General features: G+C 53.4%; 1 protein-coding gene and 1 pseudogene across 1 annotated transcript in view; both read right to left on the bottom strand.

The window, feature by feature from the left end:
* The window catches only part of CACNA1B (calcium voltage-gated channel subunit alpha1 B), a 189873-nt gene that overhangs the window by 84523 nt on the left and 78232 nt on the right, over positions 1-27118 (bottom strand). Inside the window, exons 16-20 of the mRNA XM_047093796.1 lie at positions 18424-18541; positions 15330-15397; positions 12210-12319; positions 3919-4698; positions 2775-2992 (exon numbers count right to left, since the gene is read on the bottom strand). Of these exons, the coding sequence (XP_046949752.1) occupies positions 2775-2992; positions 3919-4698; positions 12210-12319; positions 15330-15397; positions 18424-18541 (1294 nt within the window). The remainder of the gene's footprint in view (positions 1-2774; positions 2993-3918; positions 4699-12209; positions 12320-15329; positions 15398-18423; positions 18542-27118) is intronic.
* LOC124522417 (40S ribosomal protein S14-like) lies at positions 21285-21727 on the bottom strand (annotated as a pseudogene).

Consider the following 27118-nt stretch of genomic DNA (forward strand, 5'->3'; position numbering starts at 1 on the left):
CTAACTTGAGAATAATTAATTCATATTAGCTCCCCCCAAAATGAAATTCTTAAGTATAAATCTAACAAGGTATCTACAATATCTATATGTAGAAAACTGAAACTCTGATGAATAAAACCAAAGAACTACATAAGGATAGAAATGTTCCATGTTCATGGATAGGAAGATTCAATATTGTCAAGGTGTCAGTTCTTAACAACCTGACCTATAGATTCAATGCAATCCCAAGCAAAATCTCATCAAGTTATCTTATGGATATCAACAAACTGATCCCAAAGTTTACATGGAGAAGCAAGAGACCCACAATAGCCAACACTTCAATACAGAAGGAGAAGAACAAAGTTAGAGGTCTGACACTACCCAACTTCAAGACTCACCATAATATTACAGTGATCAAGACAGTGCTGTATTGGTAAAAAATAGACAAACAGGGCAAAAGAACAGAATACAGAGCTCAGAAATAGACCCCAGAAATAGAATCAACTCATCTTTGACAAAGAAGCAAAGGTAATCAGTGGGGCAAAGATCACCTCTTCGAACAAATGGTGCTGGATGTCCACATGCAAAAATGAATATAGATAGACATAATACCTTTCGCACAAGTTAAGTCAAAACGGCTCACGGGCCTAAATGTGAAATGCATAAAACTCGTAGGGGATAACACAGGAGAAAACCTAGACGACTCTGTTTCTGATGATCCTTTTTAGATGCAACGCCAAATATATGATCCATGAGAAAAATAACGTATCAGCTAGAATTAATAAATTCTGCTCTGTGAAAGATAACGTCAAGAGAACAAGATGAGCCACGGATGGGAAAAAATATTTGTAAAAAAACAAATCTGATAAAAGAGTGTTATCCGGGATATGCAAAGAACACCTAAAATTTGAAAATAAGAAAACAACCAGATTAAAAAATGGGCCAAAGATCTTAAGAGACACCTCACTGAAGAGGAAAAGGCAGATAGCAAATAAGTATATGAAAACAATGTTCCACATCACACATCATTAGGAAAACGCAAACTTAAACAATTTGATGCTACGACATACTTACTAGACTGGCCAAAATCTGGAACACTGACAATACCAACTGCTGACAAGGATGTGGAACGATAGGACCCTCGTACGTTACTAGTGGAAATGCAAAATGGTATAAGCAGTTCAGCGGTTTCTTACAAAATGAAGCATAGTCTTACCATATGATACAGCCATTACTCCCCTTGGTATTTACCCAAAGAAGTTGAAAACCAGTTCACACAAAATCTTGCACACGTTTATAGCAGCTTTATTCATAATGGCCAAAATTTGGAAGCAACCAAGATGTCCTTCAATAGGTGCGTGGATAAATAAACTGCAGTATACCCAGACAATGGAATACTATTCAGTGCTAAAAAGAAATGCGCTATTGAGCCATGAAAAGACATGGCAGGAACCTGAAATGCATATTGGTAAGTGAAAGAAGCCAATCTGAAAAGGCTATACACTGTATGATTCCAACGCGATGACATTCTGGAAAAGGCAAAAAAAACTACAGAGACAGTAAAAAAGATCAGGGGTTGCCAGGAGGTGGGGAAGAGGGGCTTGACAAAAGTCAGGTGGGAAGCCTGGGCCGATCCTCAAGTTTATCCAGAGAGACTCAGACCAGGGGGGTTGCTTTCCAGGAGTCTGGTAAGACAGACCCACTATTACCCATGGGAAGGGAAACCAGGGATAGGCCAGGGAAAGCATTCTCCCAAGGAAGCAAAAAGGAGGAGAGCTTAAGCAGCTGGAGCTGGCCATCTCCCATTGCCACACCTAGCACTGTGCACTGGTTCACAGGCCCCAGGTGAGAGCACCTGACAAGAGGTAACAGGCACAGACACGTGTCTGTGTTTGTGGACACATCTGCAAACACAAGGCCACACCAGGTGGTGGCAACTGGTCTACTCGAGACCTAAATCTTCATTTGGCCTTGCACGTCAGCTCTGCTTCTGTGGTATCTTCCCCTCCCCGTGGAACGCCTTCTCTGTCCTCGGCGCTCACGAGAGGTCTATGCACCTTCCACACAGTATGAGGGGACGGTATTTGTCCGTCTTGTCCCTACAAGGTGGAGTGGCCTGAAAACAGGAGCAGTATCTTGTCCACCCTGTACCCTCAGTTCCTGCTCTCACGGTCAGGCAGTCAGGCATGGAGTGGCTGCCCAATCAGGCTCACACTCACGTGTGAGTAAGTGAGTGAGTGAGTGGGGGGAAGAAAAAAGGGGCTGAGGCAAAGGCCTATGGGGATCTTAGTGCAGGGATCATAGGGCAAAGTAAGTCGGTAGGAATACCAGCACCCCGACAACTTCCTCCTTCTCACCCACTAGTTCTCAGCCCCCATCAAGTCTGGGGACATGGTCCTTAGCAGCTTTCACACAACTATGAAGAGCTGTGACCATCCTGAGGTCTGCTCTCCTGATGAGACCGTAAGCCCCACAGTTCCACTCCTCCCCGCTATCCCTAGCACTCTAACACCATGCCTGGCGCTGAGCTGGTGACTTGCAAATATTTTTGGAAGGGAGGAGAATAGAGTTTAAGTGGCATGTGATAGCAACAGTGCTCCTCGGGGGCACTGGAAACAAAGAGACATCAAGGCACAGATGCTGACCACAAAGGACTTTGTCTCGAGCTGGTGTAGACAGGCTCACACAGGCATGCTCTGTCCCCAAGCGGCTGCCATGGAGAGAGGGGGACAGGGGAGAGCAAACTGCGCCTGCATAAGGTGGGCCCTGCCCCGCTGATACGGGGAGATACTCACTGGGAACAACCGTGGTCTCCCCAGGAGGGCCGGTCAGCGTCACCGGGATATGCACAGTGGCACTCAGGTCCGAGGGTTGACTGCCCATCCGTGTGACATTCCGCTGATTGTCTGCGTCTTCTGGCTGTTCCTCCACCTTCTGTAGGCAGGTGCTGGGCAGTGCATGTACAGGGCCCACACCCATCATCTCACTGGCCTCCAGGTCACAGCGTGGCTCCCTGCAACCAAGAATGCATATCAGACTCTGATGCAGCCCTAAACTCCTAGTCAGTCTGCAAAACCCAGCTCCTTATGCCCCGATGCAAATCAGATAAATCCCTGACCACTTCCTCTGCCACTCTGACATTTCATACGGTTTTCATCACTTTGTACATTTCTGTGTTTTCAGGTCTGAAAAGTAAAAATGGGGCCGACTCAACCTGTCTGTCCCTGGCACACGACCAGGCATGGCTGGCAGCACACTATGTATACAAAAGGGAACTATGTGCAGAATGAAGAAGCCCAGAAGAGGGTGTTTCTCTAAGCTACTCCACCTGCGGCCCCTCCAGACCAAAGGCCCCACACAGAACTCTGCACACAAAGACAGACCCTAGACCTGAGCAGGGGCTTCCAGCTGCCGGGCAGGCGCCCAAGAGTGCTGGCCTCAGCCTGGGGCCTCCTGTCACCCCAGCTTTCTCACAGACTCAGAGTCATGGCCTGTCCCTGCCAGGGAGCAGGCGAGCCAGCTGGTGTGGAGAGCTGGGAGGCCCCTTTCTGTCATGGCCACCCAGCCTGGCCCTATTCCTTCCTACCATTTAGCCCCCAGTGGCCTCCTCGGGCCTCCCTCAGGCTCTCTCCAATCTTCCCAAGCCAACGTGTCCCAAACCAGTCCCAACGATTTCGTCCTACACCCTCTCTCTCCTGCGAGCCTTAGAATAACGACTGACACGCACCAAGCAAACCTGATCCCCACGCGGTTTTAAGGATTTTACACGTCGCCCCAACAGGGCAGGGTTGTCCCCACCGCAGAGAGAGAGGCTGAGACGGAAGGCGGGACGGCCAACCTGAACAGGGACAGCCCGGCACCCCTGAACCCTGCGCCACCGGCACCTCCAGCCCCTCGCCCCTCGACAGGGCCCCGCCTCGGCCACGCGCACTCCCTCACTTGGGCTGATGGTTCCGGAGCTCCTTCTCCTTGTCCCTGTCCTCGACCTCGCCCTCCTTCTCCGCGTCCTCGTGCGTGGGCAGCGCCTTGTGCCGGGCCCGGTGCCGCCGCGCCGGCTCCTCGCCGCTGCCGGCCTCCCGGGGCCCGGCCCGGGGGCCGCCGCGGTGGCGCGCTCGCCGCTCTCCCTTGGTCCCGGGCGCGGCGCCCTCCTTGCCCTGGTCGGGTGCGTGCCGGTGGGCGCGGTGGCGCCGGGGCTCCCGCTCGGCCGCCTCCTCCGGGGAGCCGCGCCGGTGGTGGCGCCGGCCGCCCTCGGGGCCCGGGCCGCGGCCGCGCTCGTTCCGGGCCTCCTTGCTGCGGCTGCGGTGCGGCCGCGCCCGCTCCTCCCGGGCCCCGGACTCCCCGCCCTCGGCCTTCGGGGCGTCTGCCCTGTCCTGCTCCGCCGCCGCCGCCGCCGCCGCCGCCGGGGCCGCTGCCGGGGCCTTGTCGCGGTGCCGGTGGTGCCTGCGGGGTGGGTCCGTGCCCTCGCCGGCCTCTGCGCCCTCGGGCCGGGCCTTGCCCCCCGGGGGGCCCCGCGGCCCGTCGCGGCCCAGCTCCACCACGAGCGGCCGGTCCAGATGCGTCTTCATGTCCGGCCGCAGGTGGCGCGTGGTGGCGTAGCGCAGCCGCTCCTCGGGGTCCATCTCGCTGTACAGCGCCTCGCAGCTGGCCCGCAGGTTCTGCAGCCGCAGCTGGCTGGCCCTCTGCTCCCAGACCGAGCGTGCTTTGGCCGAGTTCTGCGGCCTGCTGTGGGGAGACCGGCAGTGAGCGTCCGCCCCGCCCCCCCACCTCTCTGCCTCGCAGGGGAAGCCACAGATGGTCGCAGCGATGGAGGGATGGCAGAGTGGACGCAGGGAGGAGGAGTGGCAGGAGCCCTCAAGACCCCTGGCAGTCGGTGCAGAGCAGGTGGGGGATACCCAGGGTAACAAGAATTCAGCGCTGGCCTCGCCCCATCGTGAGCCCAAAGACTGACGGCGGGGGGGGGGGGTGTCCCAGGTGGGGGCTCAAAGCCACCCTTGAGCAGGTGCACAGGGGCCCTTGGCCACAGGATGCAGGGCAGTGGGAATGATAAGAACCAGCATGAGGTGGCAGACAGGCTTCCAGGGCAGGTGGGCTGCTGGCCAGGAAGACCAAAATGGGGAGAGGTGGGGGGCAGCGTCCAAATGGGGCAGGACTGAGGAAGAGGCAGGAGGCAGGGAGCCACCTGCAGCAGCCCTGGGGCACGGGCCTCGCTGAAGCATACAGCAGAGCTGCCCAGGGGCAGCTGGCCCTAACAGGAGCGAAGAGTAAAGCTGTGACTGCTCCCTAAGGTGGTCAGCCCCATCTGGGCAGCTGCCACTGGGCTCAGCGGCCATTTGCTCCCAGGAGCCCAGCACTCAGGTCGAGGGCTGGAGATGCTTCCTCCCATGGTCCTCAATGCCCTCCTTTCTCCTGGCTCCACAGGGAGCCCCCTTCATCCACCGGCACAGAGAGGAGCCCTCCAGCACCAGGAATGGCCTGTGCTCCAGACTCAGCCCCCACTGCACAGCCTACCAAAGGCCTCGACCACCCTCCAGCCTCACCCACATGGTTACATGTGGGGCTCCACAGCCCAGGATACATGGGAAGCCCTTTGCATCCTGGGGTCTTCGCTGAATAAGGGTTCCAATGCAGGCGACTCCAGTCCCACCTCAGCCAAGCAGAAACCTCTGTTGAGGCCAGACTCTCCTCCTTCAGCCTCTGGAGGTTTCTGGACCCACCACGGTGGTGGTGGTGGCAGCGTAAGAACAATGCCGGCTGTGGCACCTGTATTGTTCGAGGGCCACACTGTGCTACCGGCTGCAATGCCCACCTCATCCGACCCCCAAAACCACCTTTAGGAATTAGGTGCTGCTCTTGTCCCCGTTTCACAGATGAAGACACTGAGCCTAGAGGCTGCGACTCACAGAGGGCCCCACGGTGAGCCGTTGACGGAGCCAGGATCAGATGCATGCAAAGGCAACCCAGAAGAAAAGGTATCTAAAGATATGAGGCCTTGGCCAGACCCCAACTGTACTGACACCACAGCCTAGAGTGACAGCCTGAGGGGCCCCAGGCCAACCCTGCCACCAGCTCCAGGGCCCTGGGCCACTGAGCACCATGCTGACCTGCAAAGACAGAGGTGACCGGGTGGGGGAAGCCCAGTCCCTGCAGCTGGCCTGCACAAAGCATACGATGCTTAACCCTGTCCCTTTGAAGTGAGGTCCGGGCTCCAGTGTGGGGAGCCGTTTCCAGGGCAGTGCCTCAAAAGTGTGAAGGCAAAAGAGTACACTGTCTGTGCCTCACCCGGGAGCCCATGTGGCAGACGGGCCAGGGCAACACAGGGTGGGCAACTGTTAGCCTCTCTGGCCATCTGCTACCCCACAGCTTCAACTGCCACCCCGGGCCCCGAGCTGCCTCCTCTGACACACCAAAGCCATGCAGCCCTGCTCCTGGGGATGCCTTGCAACACGACCACCCTCTGTTTCTCTGGCTTCAGACTAAAGCCACAGGGGACCTACCCCATCCCAGGCTGGCACCGAAACAAAGGACCCAACTCTGAACAATGCTGAACCACGTGAAAGGGATGACAGCCTTGAGGGTCACTCCTCAGACATAGGAGCCCACGAGGGCTGACAGCACAGCAGCAGCAGGGCTAGTGTTAGACACACTTAGACACAGCCCAAGACGGTGAGGGGCGGGGAGGTGAGTTCTGTCAGAACAGACAGGCAGTAGAGACAGTGGGAACAACGTTCCGACTCGGAGTGGCCGGGAGCTCCGGTGAGGATGAGCTTGTGATGACATGGCTGTGCCCTCAGGCCCACCCTGGGCTGCAGCTCCTCCTCTGCCAGCAACCAGCTAACCCGCGAGACTGGAGGGTGCCACGGGGCTGGCAGACTCCTCTCCTCTCATAACTTCCCAGGGGAGCAAGACACTGAACACTTGTGTCACGTGGCCCCTCTGGGGCCCTGCTCCTGCTGGGTCTCTCTGCCTCTCTGGGCCCTAGTGCCGCCTGAAACTGTCTGCAACCACCTACCGGTGATGCTGCTGACTTCCTCTCTGGATGTGTCTCTGAGTCCGCGTGCCAGGCCTCTCCTCCCTGTTGGTGTCTGGGTCAGCCTGCACCCACCTGGCTGCTGCCCTGTCCTTGCTCAGTCTGGCCACCACTGGTCTCTCTGCACCTCTCCACCGACTTCACAAGTGGCAAGAACACGAGAGCGAGAGCCAGGCCAACTGTCTGACACACAGGTGACAATGATCCAGGCAAAGCTCTTGTCTAAAAAGGCTCTTTGAGGAGTCACATGGGGGAGCTGCTCCCGTGATGTCTCGACCCCAGCTTGCTGGTATAGCCCTATTCGGCCACACCTGACCCAGGCACTGCAGATGCCTGTAGGACCCAAAAAGAAGCCTCACTGGTATGGCCCTGCTTTGAAGTCTCTGGGCTGAGAGAGCCAGTTACCCACAGCCGCTGATAACGTGAAGCAGCCCCGACTGTGACACCATCAATACCTATGTGCACATTTTACTCCACCCTGTGAAGCACTCATCCAGGATCCAGCTTTCTTACCCTGTGAGACATCAGGCCCCAACAGCCAGCAGCTCCAAGTGCTTGCGGGCAAGCTGAACCCGGCTCTGTGCTGGCTGAGTAGGGGGCAGGTGTCTCAGTGACGGCAAGGGCTCCCACAGCACCAGAACACAAAGCAGGCACCCGGCTACCTACTGACTACACCCAGGCACTCCAGGGACTTCTCACCTGCAGGGGTTGGTCTGACCCTTGGGAGGAAGCCCCTGGGGGCAAGCCTCCCAGGACAACTTCCCCCGCCACACTGGCGTCACCTCCAGGAGGGCCACACTGAGGTTTCTATGGCTCTATCTCAGGCTCTGGTTGATCTAACATGAGACAGCAACTCTGATCTTGCTGGCACAACTTCCTAAGGGTCATAGATACACCCCCTCCCAAGTGAGAAAGGAGTGGGGAAGGAGGACCCCGTGAATGTCCTCTGTGAGTCCTAATGAACGCTCTCCGTCACGGGAACTGTAAGGAGACAGCACCCACTGGTGCCCAGGGGTGGTCACCTCAGGAGAAGCGAAGGTGCTGAAGACACCAGAGAGACAGCACATGGACAGACAGCAGACAAGACGACCAGGAGGGAGAGGAGAGGGGCCGAGCTCAGAGAGGCTGATGCCCGTGAACAGGACTCAGGGACGTCGGGAAGCGTGCCCACTGTCCCCCGCCAGCTGCAGAAGGCTTTCCCGGAGCTGCCCCTGAAGCAAGTGATTTGAGGTGGAAAAGCAGTTAGGGGTGGAGGGAGGTGTTCGCATGTAGCTGTCACGAAGCCACAGACGGGGATCGTAGCAGAGCGACTCACGGTGAGTTTATGCTGGAGACAGATGAGCTGTGAGATGCAGCACCTCGCGTGTGCTTTACAAAACTGCACATGCAAAAGACAAAACAAACAAAAGTGAGAAAACCAGAAAGGGCTCTAAAGGACAAGAACATGTTTAAGCCACGTCAGGTCAGGGCGCAGGCTGCAGTGTAAATCTGGGCAGGAGGCCAGGGACGCTTCCATCAGAATGGGCACCGGCCGAGACCTCGGGGGAAAAGAGAAGTTGAGAAAGAAAGAGCATCCGGCAGAAAAGCAGCGCTAAAAAAGAACACAGCACACCCACCACGGCTGAAAGAAGAGAAGCCGGGGTCCTGCTGCCCATCCGCTACGGCCCAGCACACTAGGCCCCTAGAAGGGCAGCCGGCTTGGAGAGAGCCAGCACCCCTTGTCCGAAGTTCCAGAGGGCCCTCCCCTGCCTCTTGGTGTCCCACGCCCACGGGGCTGTGGTGGGATGACCTAGGCATTCGCCTTGCCTTCAAGATGGGAGCAAAGCCAGCCAGCACGGGACACCTGCCCTTTGCTGCTTCACCTGGGCCCTGCTGCCTGACCACCTGGCTCTGGCCCAGCCCACCTGACCCCATCGGCTCCCCAGGCTCTAAACCACATGCCTCCAACTCACCACGACCCTTCCCAGGGGCTAACAGGCTACATGACCAACCCACTTCCTTTGGGTATACCTCCAGCCATTTCCCAGGCACTTTCTGGAAGCTTTTCCAAAACCAACAGAGAGAAACCAAAGATCTCCACAATCATTCCCCTTTAAGGCAGTTCCCCAGGTGGCTTCCCAGCAACTCCTTCTCAAGGCCGAGTCTACACACATTTGTGAGGAGCCCAGAGCAACTCACTCGCCTGCAGGTCCTGGGTGCAAACGTGTGTGTGTGAGTGTGCAAATCAGTGTATGACTGAACGTGAGTTCGTGGATGGTGTGTGAGTATACGAGAGTGTGTGAATGAGTGTGGGGTTATCAGTGAGCATGTGTGCGTATGTGAGTGTGAACACGTGTGAGTGACCAACCAGGTGAGTATGAACACGTATGAGCACGAACAGGCATGACAGTGAGCGTCAGGGGGCTGTGACTCCGATGAGGTAAGTGAACTGTGTGAGTGAGTGTGTATACCAGCATTCAGAAGTCCAGGTGAGGAGAAGGGTGACAAAGTACAGAGAACCAGGAGGGCCATGTCACCCTTACCGTCCCTTCCCTCCCAGGGGCCTGAAGTGGCTGTCACCTGGGGCTGCAGCCCAACTCCAAGGGACAGGGACGCCCCTCTGAGGAGGCGTGGAACCCTCTCCCCTCAGGCTCTGTGTGAGGCTGCACAAGGCCCAGGAGAGCCTCTCAAACACCAAGGACATGAAGGGCCACCCAGCATCGAGGCGTCACAGAGAACATCTGGACCAGTCCTCCCCCTGCACAGACCACACGGCACGGCTGCAGGGAGTGTCACGGCGAGTGTCACTCAGGCGCTTCACTCTAACCCCACCCCAGCAGTGGGGAAGAAGCAGGCATTGCCCGTCTACCCAACACAACTCCCCAGGAGAACAGAAACAGTTGGGAGGGGGGCCAGCGGACAGAGGACAGACAGACACCGGGGCTCTGAGCCACAGCTTCCAGGGCTCAGTGGTCTCCACACAAAGAGGAGAGCAGACATTCACACACCCGGGAGTTCAGACCCCGCCCAGTGTGTGGGATCTTCAGTGATCACGTCAGACCGACCGCCGTGTCCGGCAACAGCAGACCAGGACATGCTGCAGAGGACAGCAACCCAAAGCCACATCCCAGGAGAACCCGCGGGACCTACAGCCCAAGCAGGGGGACACACGTGCCTGGCTGACAAGGTGACACGGAGCTCAGGACCTGCTGTGAGGCAGAATACCTGTGCAGCCCCAGGAACCCCGCCCAGGAGAAAAGAAGCACCACAGTGGAGATGGGGCCAGCAGCCGCTGTTGTACCCCGGCCCGGGGTTACCAGTCTGCAGCCTTGTTCTTACATAGCAGTATCCCCAGATGAGGACAGGGGCAGAGGAAGAGCATCCAGACCTTTCTTGGTGGCCTGACATGCTCTGTGTGGTGGTGCTGAGGGCCCCGGCACTTGCCTCTCTGAGATCTCGGCCCTGATGGGAACGGGTGCCCTGCCACATGCCCCCAGGGAAGAGGCGGCTCTGACAGGCATCAGGCCCACGGGACAGCACACTCACCTCCAGAGCGAGCAGAGAGGGCAAACGCTGAACTGAAACCCACAAGGCCCATGAAGAAGTCAAAGGCTCATCTGCCGCCCTTGCTAAGGCAGACCACCAGTAGTTTACAAAGCTCAGGAGAAGGGGCCGTCTGCCAGGTCACCACAACCTCCTCAAAGCAAGCCCAGGACCGAGCCGACCAAGTCACTGAACCAGCCAAACAACAAAACAGAGGCAACTAAACCCTGAGCACCCCAGCAGCTGTCTGAGAAATGACTGCTGTGTCTTGCCTGGTTCCCCGCAGGCCCCCTGCACCCCTGCCTGGGCCCCCCAGGGGCCTGTGATCTCCTCTGGCTTCTTCTCCCCCAGAGGCCAGTGCTTCCTGCTTGGCGTAGGGGCAGGTCCTCTGCAAAGGCCTTCCTAGAAAACAGGTCGTCACTCTTGGGACTGCTGAACAAGAACGGGGCTGCTATGATACACACTCACGCACAAGCAGACACACGCGTTCCCGCACACCTGCACACCCACACTCCCAGCAAACACATCCACATGCCGGCACATACACTCAGCAGCACAGATGCATGTGTCACCACAGACGTACCTGTGGCTGTTCCTGGTGCCCACCAGGGGGGGTCCACATGGGAAATGGGAGGTGTTTGGTAGGGTGGGGTAGGGTGGCACTGAAGACAAGCCAGCAGCCCCAGACAGATTCAGCCTGGCTCAGAGAGCGAGCTCCCCACAAAGACAGAGCTTCTCTGTGCTCTCTCATGGCCACGCTGACAGCAGGCCAGACCTTCCTTCCCCCTTCCCATCCTTCTCTGCCCCCGGCGGTGACCTCCCTCAGCACACTGCAGCCTTTGGCCCTAGGCTGTCCCAACTCTGAAGGCCCTAAGACCTCCAGATGTGGTTCTGCAACGTTCCTTCAAGCTCAGCTGAACCTCGGGATGACCAGCCTCCCCAAGGAAGCTTCAACCCCGCCTTCACCTTTTCTCATCAGCAAGGCTTCCCCTTGACCTCTGTCCCAACACAGAAACCTCAAAGACAATTTAGGAAACTGCATTAAGTCTCTTGGGCTGCTGAAATACCACCTAGAATCTTTCGGTTCACAAAATACATTCCTAAAAAGCTGTGCAGAAAACAGACGTATGGAGGGGCGACTGGGTGGCTCAGTTGGTTAAACATCTGACTCAGTTTCAGCTCAGGTCATGATCTCACGGTTCATGAGTTCACGGAGCCTGGTTGGGATTCTCTCTCCCTCCCTGCTCGCTCTCTCTCTCTCTCTCTCTCTCTCTAAATGAACAAACTTTAAGAAAATTATAAAATAGATATATCAATACCTTACCCCTGACTCACAGTCTTTGCCCCAGCTAGGAGCTCTGGAGCCACCCAAGACTCTCAAGGGGCTAATCAGAGCCGATCCCACCCATGATGGGAGGACCATGCATCGTCACACCTTGCTCCAACTCAAACTGGGAGAAGCCATGGAGGCTCTTCCTGATGAACCCTCTGCTCACAGATTCCTGCAGGAGGGGAGCCGTTCCCTCTCATCACAGCTCCTGGGGGAGGCTGTGTCCCAAAAAGCTCCAGCCAACACAAGGTGCTCCAAGGAAGCCCCCGGAAGGAGTGCCCTGCTGGGGGCCCAGCCAAGAGACTCTGCAGCAGCCCCCACCACCCTGCAGTCCACCCCCAAGAGCCTTACGCAGCAGCAATAGAGATGTTTGCGGCAGACATGGGGCTCACTTCAGCCACTTCTTTGGCCTTTTGCAGAGCAAGCTTCTGATTGGCTGCTTCTTCCATCTCCTCTTCATCCTGTTTGAACAGACAGAGGTGTGCAGCTGGCCTTGGAGCTCTTCCTTCCACGGTCTAGGAGTCCTTGCTGCCCTCTGAACCGGTGGGCCAGGCAGCAGCCCCTGTGTGAGCACAATCCATCCAGGCTCCAGCAGCGAGCACCAATCCCACGCAAGCCCTCTGGCGGCCTGTACCTGCTGCTCCGGGCCGTGTTCCACAGGATTCCTGCCTCAGCACCCTCTTGCCATGGGCCAGTCCCAGGGTGCTCACAGCTGGTGATCCCAGCCCTGCGCCTGCGCCCCGACGCCATACACGAGCTCAAGCCACAAGGACCCAGCTGCTGCCTGCACACGTGTCCCACGGTGTCTTGGACTTGGCTCTGCCAAAACGCAAGCCCAGCCCTCCTTTCCTCCCACCTGCTGCCCCCACACCTCAGGGGCACCTGTCTCACCTGAACAAAGCCAGCCTCTGCCCCACAACTGTGGGCAAGGTCAAGGGGCAGGACTCTGCACCCTGAGCCTAGGTCCTGGCTCAGCATCACCCACAGGAACTGTCACCGGGCGAGGGTCAGGCATAGCTACCTCACAGCCTTTGAGCTTTCCTACCAGGACCCGTCGGATCACATCTGTCTACCTGTCCCTAGCCGTGGCTGTGAGCAGTCCCTCCTTGTGTCCCCCAACACATGGCAGCCACTTACAATGCCTGATGCTATCCCCTCCCCGACCAAGTTTGTGGGAAGGACCCCCATGGCTCTCTGACACAGGTGTAGATATCCTGCCCTGCCTCTGCCCCCTCCGTGGGAAGGGGAGTGGACTTCTGGGCAGACCCTCTGGCCCCGACCCCACGTCACTGGGCAAAACCAACATGCTCGGCTTCTAGGATCTAGATGAAAAGCTCCGGGCTGAGCCCATGAGCCCGTGGAGGGAAACCGAGGCCTCCACGTCCTCCACTTACACTGCTGAGACCACTGTTATTTCCCCCAAACCCAACCCCAGGCCCACCTGGCTTCCATGGAAGCTAGTGTTCCCACTGTGGCCCAAAACATCCCTAAATCTTATCCTAGAGGCCCCAAAATGGCAAAAATTAAAACCCCTGTTAGCTGCCTGCAGATTTCCCACCACAGCGAAGAGGTCTTCAAGCTTCAGGCCCCAGAGAGGAGGCGAAGCTCCATCTACCACAGAACACCCCTATCGAGGTCCTTCTTCAAGCCGCGGGCTCCATTCTGGTTTACAGCCCTCTGGCCAGAGAGGACAGGTGTTCTACAAACAGACTTCATAGAGTTTATTTCCACTTTGAAAAGAATGTAATACTGTAATACATTTGTGGGAATGTAAAGGAAGGAGAGCCAGTCCAGGAAATGCCCCCACAGCCTAACACAGGCCTCCACCTGCTCCACCTCCCAGGGAAAGATGATTCCTGAATAAGGGCAGTTGGTCCAACATCTCACAGGGTGTCTCTGCATGGAGACAGGGCCCCGAGGACATCGCTTCCTTGGTGTGTTCTCACCCACAGCACGACCCGAAGAGGCGGCGAGAACTTCAAGCTCAAGCTCACCCCTGCACCAACACAGCTGGTGCCCAGACCACCAACGCTGCTGGGCACCCCCATTTCATGTGGTCCCAGAAATCCTGACACCAAGATATGTTCTGTGGATGCAGGGGATCCCCCTGACCCCACCGCCCGCCGGAAGCCCAGCCTGGGGCCAGGAACAGTCATTCTCCAGCCACTCCTAGATGGCAAAGCCCAGTGTTGGCCCTGGCGGACAACAGGAATGAGCAGGCCAGTGGGACTTCCAGGTCCTCAGGAGGCAGCAGCCAGAGCAGGGTAGGCGTCTGTACCCCCAGGCACCACCACGGCCCAGGCCTGGGCCCAGAGAAGAGGAAGTCTGAGCAGAAGCTAAGGCAGACACACTGAATAGGCCTGCCTCCCCCTGGAGCACTCCTCCCAGAGAACAGAGGAGGGTAGCAGGGCACCTGACACCTGTCGGAAGCACTGTGGCATATTTGCACACACCCATACTGACTGCAGAAACGTCCTGAACTTGCCCTCCTCAGGGAAAGCCCAAGTCAAGCTCACCCCGGAACAGAGATGATGTTGACAGTCGGGATGTGCTAGATGGTGAGGGCAGGACTGTGTCAGACACACAGAGGAATGTGCACAGGTGTGAGCTCCAGCACACACACATGGACATGGACAGGTGCACAAGCAGCCCACATGCTCAGCCAAGATGGCAAGCACGTGGGGTTTCTGCAGCAGGGGAGCACTCCCCTCAGGTGGCCCAGCGACGCAGCAGGACCCTCCTCCTGGGAGCCAGGGCTACACTGTCCACGGCTGTGAGGGTGAAGGTGACCAGGCAGGGGGCTGTGTCGTTGGGAAGGCAACCACAGGGGAAGCCATGTATAATCACACCCCCCACCAGGCTCAGGGACAAGAGGAGAGTATTAGATGCCACCCGCTAGGCACAGCCAGGAGAAGAGGCTGTCCCGCTGCGGCACAAACAAGCTGACAAGGGGGCAGCAGCTGCTCCTCCAGGCTCCAGCCAGGCCTGGCATCTGAGGACAGAGCTGCCGGCTAACTGCCTGAGCTCAACCATGCACACTCCAGACTGGCCACAGGGGCCCCTCGCCTCCCAGGGACGAGCGCAGGGGCCTGGTGCAGCCTGCCCCTCACTTCTTAGAACTCTCTGGGCTGCATCTTCCATTCTTCATAACTCCCCCTGCCTTTCTGGCCATTTTTTCCAGGTCTCGGATTCTCCAGAAGCTGCCCTTGTGCTCATCTGCCTTCCTGGCACATCATCTCTCACGCTTCCTCAGCACCAACCCCCCCCCCCCACACACACACATCTGAATGGCAGCCTAACCTCTGCCCGTCTAGGACCTTGAGGAGATGCCCGTGGAGGGTGGTTACATGGGTCCTTAACCCTGGACCGGCCCTTGTCGTGGCTCTCTGGACTCATCCAGAGTCACACACACTGCCCCGCCTGCCCCTCCCTGCCCGTCCTGGGCTGCAGGTGGTGCCCCTACCCACGCACCTTGGTCAGCTCCTGAGCGTTGGCGAGGTTGTCCACGGCGATGGCCAGGAAGACATTCAGCAGAGTGTCTGGTTGGCTCCAGCTAAGGAAAGGAACCCTTCTGCCCCCCCACCCGCCCACCCAAGTCTCCCACAGTCATGCTGCAGCTTGCCCCATGGAGAACAGGGTTCCTCATCTCCCCAGATCCTCTGTGACTATATACCTCTCAAGTCCCCTTGTTCCTCTGTCCCCTGTTGCCCTCAGACACAGACTAGCCACGCCGCCTGGTCTGCCCATCCTTCTTTCCCTCAATCTTGTATCAACTCCCCATAATGGCCACACAAACTCCTTCCCCAACCCCATTCTTCAGGCCTGACTCTCCAGCCCCAAAGCTCAGAGGCTGTGTTGGATTAATTTGGACTGCCTACCTCTATCCCCACCTCCCCCAAATTTCTGGCCAATGTGAGAGGCCTCCCAACCAACACCTCCTGCTTTCACATGGGCCCCATCACCTTTGGGTCCTGTGAGCAGAGACCACCTAAGACAGACCATAAACATGCATATCCGGCCGTGACCAGTGCTTTCAGTTCCTAGGCTAGGCTTAGGACACCTGCTCAGTGTTGTTTTCTCCCTTTCTTTTTCAAAGTGAGGTCCTGGGGCCCTCTGTTTCAAGGTGCCCTCCTGCTAGAGTGGCAAAAACAACACCCAAGTCATGCTGATGGCAGACAACACTAGCACCCCCCACCCCTCACCTCACTGAGCCCTTCCAGGAGCACCATGACAAGGCACTACTACAATCCCCTTTTAGAAACGAGCAAGCAAAGGCCACAGAGGGTAAGTACCCCACCCAGGATCCCACAGTCAGGAGGGGTCCAAATGGCCCAGACGGGGGCCTGTGGTCGGCAGCTACCTCTCTGCACCGCCCTCCTCCAGTCTGTCCAGATCAGGCCACTAACGTGAGTCACTTCAATTTTCCTGGGGCTGGAGCTGCCTCTTCCCACAAGCTCCTCCCTGTGCACCTCAGAGCAGCGCCTCCCCAGAACCATCCCCTGCCTGCACTCTGTGCTGTGCCTCAGGCCCTCCCTGGGCCTTCCCCCGCTGCCGTCCCCAGTTAATTTCATTCCTCGGCACTGCTGACGTTTGGAGCCAGGCAACCCTTTGCGGTGGGATGTTGAACAGCATCCCTGGCCTGTGCGCACCAGATGCAGCAGCCCCTCAGCCCAGTCATGACGACCAAACCATCTCAGACACTGCCAGTGTCCTCTGGGGGCGAAGTCACCCCAGCCAGAGCCCTGTGTCCCCTACACCTGAGCTCCTTCACCACAGGCCTGGGGATTCACCCCTCGGCCCAGGCTGCGGCTATTCCCGCCAGTGCGAGGCCTGAGGAGCAGCCGGCTTTGTATGAGGCCGACAGCGACGACTGATGCTGGTCAGGCCCCAGTCTGGCAGGGAGGCCCCCCATATGCCAGGGCACTGCCTCGTTGGCAAGGCTGCTCAGGGCTCCAGCAGAGACCAGAGGACAGGACACCGAGGCCAGGGGCCGCTTCCCCACACTAACCACAGCCCTGGACGCCCTCAGAGGACTTCCCACACCTGAAGAGCGGGACTAAGGTCATGCCCTGGCACCTGAGGCCCAGCAAGAGGGGCACACAGGGGCGGCAGGAAAGAGTCCCAGTGGCTAGCACGAGGCCTGACCGCACAGGGTCAGAATTAGCTGTGAAGGGCTTCAGGCCGCTGCTCAGTCTTGGGGGCCGTGGGCACCTCTTTCTGGACAGAAGTTATTCCCCACCCCCACCCTCACCCCCCACCATTTGAAGCCAACACTTCAGGCTCCTTCCCTCTCTGCTAACCATGGCTGCCATTTACAGCTCTCCTCTCAGCCAGCCCCCAGGCCCCCCTGTCTGCTAAACACTGAAACAAGCATGGGCCCTCCTGAGCACCCTGGATCCTCCTTCCCAGGCCTTGTGCTCAGGCTCCCGGGGGGGCGGGGCGGGGCTCCCCACCCTGGGGTCCAGGACCTGAGCCGTGAACGACACAGGGCTGACAGGTGGTACGATCCTGCTGGGTGTGCAGCAGGAGAGACAGTCCGATGGAGGCAGAGAGAAATAAGGTCTGGAATGTCATAGGTCACAGGCTGGCATGACGGCCAGCACGCCAGGGGCAAGGAGGGACAAATGGGGTCAAGTGCCCAGGTGTGCGGGTGAGGAGACAAGGCAGAGCCAGCAGGTCAGTCTGGGAGGAGACAACACACAGGTGTTTGTCGCCAGCTCAGATCTTTTTCCAGGCTCTGCAGGATATTTAATACAGCAGATCTCCAAGTGGGGTCCCCAGGCCGCAGTACCAACACCAGCACCCCCAGGGGAGTGTGTTAAAATGCACGTTTGTGGGCTGGAACCTGAGCTTTAACTGTCCTCGGGGTTTCTGATACACAGAAGACTTGGAGAACCTGAGTGCCCCTGCTCAGCCTGAATTTATTGCCCCAGCAGTGGGGCCACATTCGCACCTGGCCTCTCCTGGCCCTGCCCCCTGCCTGCATCATGAGCCCAGCAGCCTCCTTCTCCCAGGTGACCTGCCTGAGGCAGAGCTGTCACCTGCGCTGGGCTCTCCTTGACCCCACAGACCCACCCCCCCCCACACACACACACACGAGGTCCTAAAACACATGCTTGACTGGCACCCGCTACAGGAAAACTTGCCTTACATTTCTCTGCAGGTACTAGATTTTCAGCAGGGGAAAGTTTTTTAAAAGCCCAGTACCAAAACTTAATTACAGAATTAAACCGGGGGGAAGAAAAAAAACTACTGCCCTGCGTTCAAAGCCCACGTCTTCCCACGGCAACCCTCCCGAGCCTGCCACTGACCATACCAACGCCCTCTGGACACCATACGCACAGTTCATGCTTCCGTCAACCTTGGCCCACAGCCGCCAGATGCCCCAAGCTCGGACTGCCTCGAGAGTATTCACTGTCTAGACTTAAGCCAGCTCCCCAGAAGGAGAAGCTCCATCATTCACACTCAACGAGAAGGCGCCTCTCCTTTTCATGGCCAACACACCCCGCACCCCCCCAGGTTCCCTGGGCCCAGACCAAGCATTAATGCACTGCAAGAAGGATACAATTTCCAAACAGCGTCAGGACAATGAAATAAAAAGAGGAGAACATGCCTTTGCTGACTCCACCTTGCGATTCGATCCCATGATACATCACTGCATTCCAGTCCTCTCCTGTTAGGATCTGTGGAGGGATAGTACCACAAGGCATGCCTACACGGCCACACGTGTGTGCGCACACTCAGAGTCAAGACACGGCTGTGTACACACGCACACGCACAGGTTTCTGGATGATGGGGTTTCTGTAGGTCAAGGTGGCCCACGGTCCTCCAGAAAAACTTCCAGAAAGACATGGCTGCTGAGCTAGGTCAGGCCTCAAAAGATGAATATGCTCTAGCATTTCCAAAAACAGAAAGGGGGTGGCAAGCAGAAGGAAAAGGCGAGCGAAGGCAAGGAAGAGAACAATAGCATAAGCTGGAGAACTGAGGCAGGGCCGAAGAGGCAGAACTCCCCACTCCCAGAGCCATGGAGGCCACGATTTTATAGATGATGTGACAGTGCGTCCAGCGGTGAGGGTAGCTAAATGCAATGTTGCCCCATCAAGAAACATGTGTCTCTCAGCTACTGTATTTTTGGAAAAGGACAAAAGCATCAAGTAACAGACATTCATGTGTCCACCAATAAAAATGGACACTGCTGGGGGCACCTGGGGGTCTCAGTCGGTTGAGTGTCTGACTCCAGCTCAGGTCATGATCTCACAGGTTGTGAGTTGGAGCCCCGCGTCGGGTTCTGTGCTGACAGCTCAGAGCCTGGAGCCTGCTTTGGATTCTGTGTCTCCCCCTCTCTCTGCCCCTCCCCTGCTCACACTCTGTCCCTCTCTCTGTCAAAAATAAACATTAATTTAAAAAACAAACAAAAAAAATAGACACTGCTCAATCTGTCCCACTGGCGTCGCTGCCCACAATCACTCCTGACAGACGACCCCACTCACAAACTGGTGAGGAACCGTGTCAGTAGAGTTCTACCCACGTGACATGCATGTATCTATAAATAAAATATGTGTGTTTTATATAAAACATGTGTGTTTTAAACACACACAGGAAGGTATCATACTACACACATCATTCTTCAACTTGCTGTCCCCATCCAATATATCTTTGAAGTTTATCCATGTGATACACACATGTCCACTTATTCATGTCCCCTACTGTGACCCTTCAGGCATCCACCCACATGCCTCCTGACCACACCTTAGCTGTTTCCAGTGTTTTGCTACAGAGTTTCACTGTAAACGCTGCAATCTAGGACCACCAGGCAGCCGGTCATGCCAGCCTCTGACTTTACGAGGTTTCCGGATCGCTTACTCTAAATTACATCTGTAGTGGACACAGTTCCCATCTGAGGGGTGAGAGGGCGAGCTGATCAGGCGTCATCTTCTGGGGCCTCCTCCGCGGTCTCAGGTTTCGGACACCCCGTCTTCCCCACACGGACTGTGACACTTGCGTGCGTGTCCTTGCACATACTAGCCCTCTGTCTGCAGGAGCTACTGGAAATGTTCTCAGTTCCTTTCTGTCTTATGACAGAGGGCAATGCAGCCAAATGTGTCACCGTTTCCTTCGTGCATTCTGCTTTCTGAACCTCATTTAAGAAATTCCTCTCCATCCGAAGGCCATAAAGAGAGTCTCCTACATTTTCTTCAAGTCATTTTAAAGTTTGGTTTTTCAGTTGGGTTCTAATCCAACTGGAGTTTGTGGTAACTGCTCTGTGGATGCATGGGGATGAAGATGCACATTTTTCCCCAGTGGAAGGCCACTTTTCACAGACCCACTTTTTGAAATATCCTGTCCCCTTTGAGGTATAACGCCGTCCTCCTCCTAAGACCGGCTTCCTACCTGGGCATGCTTCCGGGTTCTCTGGTCTGGTCTTCTGGTATTTTGCCTATGTACCTCATGATGCTCCCCACTGTCGCTTCGTAAAAACTCTTGACATGCGGTGAGGCAACTCCCTCCTTCCTGAATTGTCTTGGCCATTCTTGGACATCGACTCTTCCACATCATCAATATGCTGAATTCCAAAAACAGTCCTGTTGGAATCTGCATCAGGACTACATTGAGTTCATAGCTTGAACTAGGAGAACGGATACCTTTACCATGTTAAGGCCTCCTCATTATAAATATACTTCCTGAATACCAGATCTGTAGGTCCTTTAATAACAAGTTATAATTTCACCCATAAAAGTCTTGCTTGCATTCTGTTTGCAGATTTCTGGGTGCCTTACAGCTTTTGTTGCCTCTGTGAATGAAATCTTTCATTTTAATTAAATTTTCTAGTTGAATGATCAGATCATATAGGAAAGCTCTATTTTTGTATATTGGTCTTGTGCTAAGCAACACAAATGAATTTTATGCACTTGGCAGGACTCACCTTATAACCTGCCAGGCTCAGGGCAGGAAAAGAGCTCTACAGACCCCTTTTCTTTAATGGTTATAAAATTATCCAGGTTTTTCATTTCTTCTTAAGCCAATCTAAATCTTTGATATTTTCCTATAAAACTGCATGTTTCATCTTAGTTTTCAAATGTCTTGCCTAATATTCTTTCGAATTTAAAAAAAATGTCTCCCTTTCCTGTAGTTACACCTCCTTTATGGGCTATACTTTTTATTTGTGTTTTTTTTCCCTGATCAGTCTTGCTACAGTGTCATCTACTTTATTAGTCTTCTTGAGAACAAGCTTTTTATGATTTTGTTTTCTTGATGTTTTAGTTTTGTGTCACTAACGTCTGCTTATTAACGATTTTTTCCTGCTTTCAATCTTTTTTTGGTTTTACTCTGTTCTCTTTTCTAGGGTTTTTTTTTTTTTTTAGCTTGCATAAAGACAATTTATTAACAGAAAACAATAATTTGAGGAATCCTGTTCACAAACGGCAATCACAGTGACCTGCTATAGGAGGGGATGGGGGTGACATCCTCAATCCGCCCAATCTTCATTCCTGAGGGGCAAGGGCTCTGAGGGCTGACTGGGCCCCATGTCCAAGGGTCTTGGTTTGATTTCCTCCTGCAGAGGAGGATTTCCTCCTGCAGAGTTTGATGTGGACAGCAGTGACGCCCAGCTCCTTACACCTCTGGGCTACATCCTGGGCAGCCAACACGGCAGCGGAGGGAGAGGACTCATCTTGGTCTGCCTTCACCCTCATCCCGCCAGTCACGCGGCAGATGGCTTCCTTGCCAGAAAGACCGGTGACGCGGACAAAAGTGTCATCGAAGGAAGCAAAGATGTGGCACACACCACACACATTTTCTCCTTCAGCTACCTGAGGTCCAAGGCTGATGACCTGATCTTCCTTCTTTTCTTTCCCCTTGGAAGGTGCCATTTCTGTGCATCTCCTCTAGACTCCATCACTGGAGACTCTTTTCTGGGTTTTTAAGATGAGTATTTAGTTTATTTTCATTCTTTCTTTTATTTGTTATAAAAAAGGTTTTTTTAATGCTTATTTTTGAGAGAGAGAGACAGAGCGATAGAGTGTGAGCGGGGGAGGAACAGACAAAGGGGGAGGCACAGATTTCGAAGCAGGGTCCAGGCTCTGACCTGTCAGCACAGAGCCCGATGCAGGGCTCGAACCCACAAACCGTGAGATCATGGCCTGAGCCGAAGTCAGATGCTTAACCAACTGAGCCACCCAGGCGCCCCTCTTTTATTTTGATAGTTGCATTTCACATTATACATTTTCCTCTAAGTATTGCTTCAGCTTCATCCCGTAAGCTTAGATATTATTGTTCATCTAAGTATTTCATAACATCCATTGTTGATGTTTTCTTTAACTTGGTCCGTCAGCTTTCAAATGTGGGGAAGATGTCAAATAACTTTCTACTAATGATTTCTATTTATTTAAATTATATCTAGAATGTGCCCCATCGGATAACAATTCTTCAGTATCTGTAGGAATTTCCTGGGTGACCTAACACGTGGTCAATTTCTGTAAATGCTCTATAATGACTGTTTGGTTTGTTATCTAGCAGCTGGGTGCAGGGTTCTACAGACGTCAACCGACGTGTTTTTCACGAGCTCTTCTGCATCGTTTCTAATCTTCTGTCAGCCTCATCCTATGGTTTGAAAGAAATGTATTATAAACCTCTTATAAGATGCGGACTTCCACGTACTTCTGTCAGTTTCTGCTCAGTGTATTTTTAGGCCGTGTTGGTAGGTCATGCAGATTCAGGATTGCTGTCTTCTTTTCGTCGTTATGTAATATACTTCTTTATTTTTACTAAGGCTTTTTTTCCCTTAACTTCTATTCTGGCTGATGTTAATATTACACCAGCTTTCTTTTGGTTAATGTCTACTTAGTTCATCTTTTTGCGTCCTTTTATTTTTTATTTCTGTACTATTTCAAACGTTCAGAAAGGTATGATGAATAAATTTTAAGAACCCTCTGTGTACCCACTCCCCGGCTTGAGAACTGAAGCATTCAAAGGGAGGTGGCACTCCTTGAGTGGAACCCCCTCCCCCCTCCCCCCTCCCATTCCCCCAGCCCAGCCCCCAGCGACACGGCACACCCTGAATCTGGTATTTAACATTCCCACACAAGCTTTTATACTTTCATGCATATATGCCATAAGCAATATTGTTTTGCATGTTTTCATCCTTATTTAAATAGTATCATATGTTGTGTATTATTCTGAATCTTACTCTTTTTTGCTTAATATTATACTTGCAAGATTCATCCATGTTAATACATTTAATTCTAGGTCATTCATTTTCCTGCTGTACAGATAACACAACACACTTTTCTCATCGATTCTCCTGTTGATGAACTTTGTGGTGACTCCCAGTTGTTTGCTATTATAAATAATGTTGCTACAACGTCTCACAAGTGTCTCCTTGTGCAATTGGGTGGGAGACTTTCCAGAGCACAGACCCACAACAGGAACTACTCATATGTAAGTTCTAGTTATTAGATTTTATGAAATCACTTTCCAAAGTGGTTCCATCAGCCCAGCAACAGCATAAAGTCACCCGCATGTCTCCACATCTTCTCTAAACCTGGTATTATTGGGTTTAATTTCTGCTAAACTGACAGACAGGCAGGCTATCTCAAGATGGGTTGAATTTGCATCTCCCTGACTACTAGGAACGCTGGTAATAGTCCTTACAGGCTCACTCATCAGCCCAACATCGTCTCCTGTGAGATGCTTGGTTACACTCTGCTTTTCCCACTACATTATTTGTCTTTTCTTTTCGATTTGTGGAAGTTCTTGATATATTCTGGACACTAACCCTTCGAGGGCTATTTGCTAATACTGTGAAAATGTCTTCTCCAAGTTTATGACATTAAGAACATTTTTTTCAATGTTTATTTATTTTTGAAAGACAGAGAGAGAAAGTGTGTGTGTGTGTGTGTGTGTGTGTGTGTGTGTGAGAGAGAGAGCAGGGGAGGGGCAGAGAGAGAGACAGGGAGACACAGAATCGGAAGCAGGCTCCAGGGTCTGAGCTGTCAGCACAGAGCCCAATGCAGGACTCAAACCTACGAACCGCGAGATCATGACCCGAGCCAAAGGTGGATGCTTAACTAACTGAGCCACACAGATGCCCCAAGTTTATGACTTTTAAAAAAACATTTGTACAGTATCTTTTGATGCACAGAAATTTCTATTTTAATAGTCAAATTTGTCAAACTCTTCCTTTATGATCTGTGCTTCTTCAATCTTAGGAAGGATTTCCCCTGCCTTGAGTTTAGTACCATTACACTCCTCTATGTACTGCTAAAGTTTCAAATTTGCTTTTCACATTTAGGTCTTAATCTATCCAAACTGATTTCAAATCTGGTGCAAAGTAGGAATCCAATTGTGTGTTTTGCTCTATGGATAACCAAATTGTCCCATACTGTCAGCAATTACAACACTCAAGTTTTCTGTGTATATAAATATTCCAGCTGTGAACATTCTTTCTTCCTTGCCAATCCAGAGAAATTGTTTCACATTTTCTTGTTCTACTGCACTACGACCACTGGTACCAGCATAATCTGCTAAGAGTTTTTACTTGAAAGGAATGTTGGGTTTTATCACGTGATTCCATTTTTTTAGAAAAAGTGTATTTCAGACACACATAGAGTATGATGAATCCACACAGTCTCAACAGTGAACCAATCTCCCAATCTTGCTTCTCTGTTCTCTCACTCTATGCCATGCTCTTGTTGGGTTCAGGTGTTTTTCTGATCACACAGGGTTTTTTACTCCTTTAATCGGTGAAGATGATGAATTCCATTAATAGACTTTCTAATGTTGAGTCATCTTGTATTTCTGGATTAACTCAAGTTGATCATAATGATAATTTGTAAGCAAATCTAGATTTGATTAGTCATTGTTTCCCTTCTCTCTCTGGGTTTGTGATCACAACCTATATTTTTATTTTAGTATTATCCTTATCTAGTTGTGTCAACAGCAAGACTCCCACTGGCCGCCCTTCTTCTTCACATGAACGTTAGCCTTAACTTTTCAGAGGCAAATAACGGGAAGAGCTCAGCCAGCCTGGACCAGCTTGAGCTCAGTCACGAACTCCCACCTCGGCAGGCGGTTGCCTTTATCCCTTTACCTCTTTCTAATGTGAAAATCTCCTTCCGAGGTGGAGCACAACTCTCACTAGCAGATGATGCGTGTACAGGCATGTTTCCTGAGCGTGCATGAGTGACCATATACCCACCTCTATATATGTTGACAAAAGCTCCCCTTCCTGAATATTCATATCAAAGGAACACACTCACTCCACATGGGGGGTCATGGCTTTGGAAGTTATTCCCCATGATCTCCTTACTTACCGCAAATAAAAGTTTCCTTTGTGTGACAACTCCCCCTGCCTGTAGTCTCTGCCTGTAACTCATCATAAAGCAAATTCACATTAATTCGGTCATGGTTTTTTATATCAAGGTTATTCTAGTCTCATAAGGTGAGCTCGGTGCCTTCCTTTTCATCTTCTCTGGAGTCATGTGTATAAAACTGGAATAATGTCTTCCTTAAATATTTAGTAGAATTCACTCATAAAATTAGAACATGGTGGCTTAGGGGGGAAGGCTTTTAATTATTCAACTTCTGAAACAGTTCAGATTTTTAAATTCTTCTTGGTGAGTATAATGTTCTTTTTTTTTTTCCAAGTCACTGGCTTTACTAAATATATACATGTCTGCAGTGCTTTCGGCGATCGGGGGGTTAGTGACTCTCCGTATTAGCATCTGAACGTTCCAGTGCTAGTTCACACTTGAACCTCGGCTCTCTGGGTTGGCATTCCAGCCTGACAGGTGCTGTTCCTCAGTACTTCAAAGTTACTCCCCCAACCTTCTGCCATCAGGCTGTCCTTCTTCTGTAGCGAATCTCTTTCTAGAGTTGTTTTTAAGATTTCCTCTTTAACACAACATGTCTAAGCTTGCCATGACTTCCGCTCACCCTGCTCAGCTCTCTGAACACACACGCTCTAGGACTCGGCTGGAACCACACTGCTGTCGGCTCTCTCACCCGACATGGTGCAGCTGGCTCAGTTCCTCCACATCTTCCGGCTCACCCGTCCTTTCTTGGGTCATATCCAGTGTATAGTTTACCTTTGGGTTTTGTTTTTTTTTTTTTAATTTAAATAGCTATCTGTTGCATTCCTAGGATTTCAGCTTAGTTCTTTTTTGTATTAACCTGTTCTTGGTTCTTAGGTACTTTTTGTTTTAATTTTGTGTCATGTGTTACGAGCTCTTCCTCTAACACTCTATAGCGCTCAAGCACATTGGGCACAAAGTCGCCTGCATTTCTTCTGCTATTCCTGTCTTGTTAGCAGTGAGCTCACCTTCCGACTACAGATGTTGTCAGCCCTCTTCTGTAGGGTCAGCTTCACCAGGGTTCAGCCTACAGGTTCACCACGAGGCCATGTGCTCTCCCTCTGCCCTCCAGCCCCATTCAGAAGCAGGAGCTCCCATCTTAGGGTCTCAGGCCCCCGTCCAGCACCATCCATGGAAGACACAGGCCTGGCCTGGCCCGTTGTCTGCCCTTGAGATCTTCTCAGCCTCCTCTGGCCATATTTGCTCTCTCTCAGCTCTGGTCCTCTGCCCCTCAAAGGGCCACACACCAAGTGCCACATGGATGCTTCTGACACCGAGCCCGCCTGCCTCGCACAGACCACATTCCGGGCGCCCGGGTCTCTTCATCTCTCATCACTGTTCCACTTCCAGCCCACAGTTTGTTTTCTGCGTGGCTGGGTCCTTTTAATTTCTAGATGTATCTATTAGCTTATTGCTGTGTTCAGACGAGAGGGGGTCTAAGGTCTAAACCAGAGCCATCTTTTCCCCTAGCTTTGACCTCCTCTTGCCCTCTATCCCACACCAGCACCATGAGCCTCATTCGGCTCCTTTCTGCAATAAACCGAACAAAGCAGAGCCCTGTCAATCACATCACCTCCCTGCCTTGGGAGCCCCTGTGCCACCTCCTGCTAGCCAAAGCCTCTGGGCCTGGCAAGGAAGGCCCACCTAACCTGGCCTCTGCCAGCCCCAGTCCTTCTGCCACAAACCTTGTGCCTTCGCTGCCCCCAGCCTCCACTTCCTGCTACTGTGTCTGGAACACACTCCTGCCAATTCGCCTTGCCTGCCTTTCAAGATCCCACTGGGCAGCCCTAGTGACGCACAGGAGGAAGGCACTCCTTCCTATCACTGAGCAGATCACACTGTGCAGGAAAGGTCATGACCACCCGCTGCTAGAGGCCATAATCTGGAGACCAAGGGTAGCCCCAGAGACCA

The sequence above is a fragment of the Lynx rufus genome, unplaced genomic scaffold, assembly GCF_022079265.1.
Source record: "Lynx rufus isolate CCGP_SWC_20201006 ecotype Redwood Valley unplaced genomic scaffold, mLynRuf1.p SCAF_36, whole genome shotgun sequence".
Lineage (NCBI taxonomy): Eukaryota > Metazoa > Chordata > Mammalia > Carnivora > Felidae > Lynx > Lynx rufus.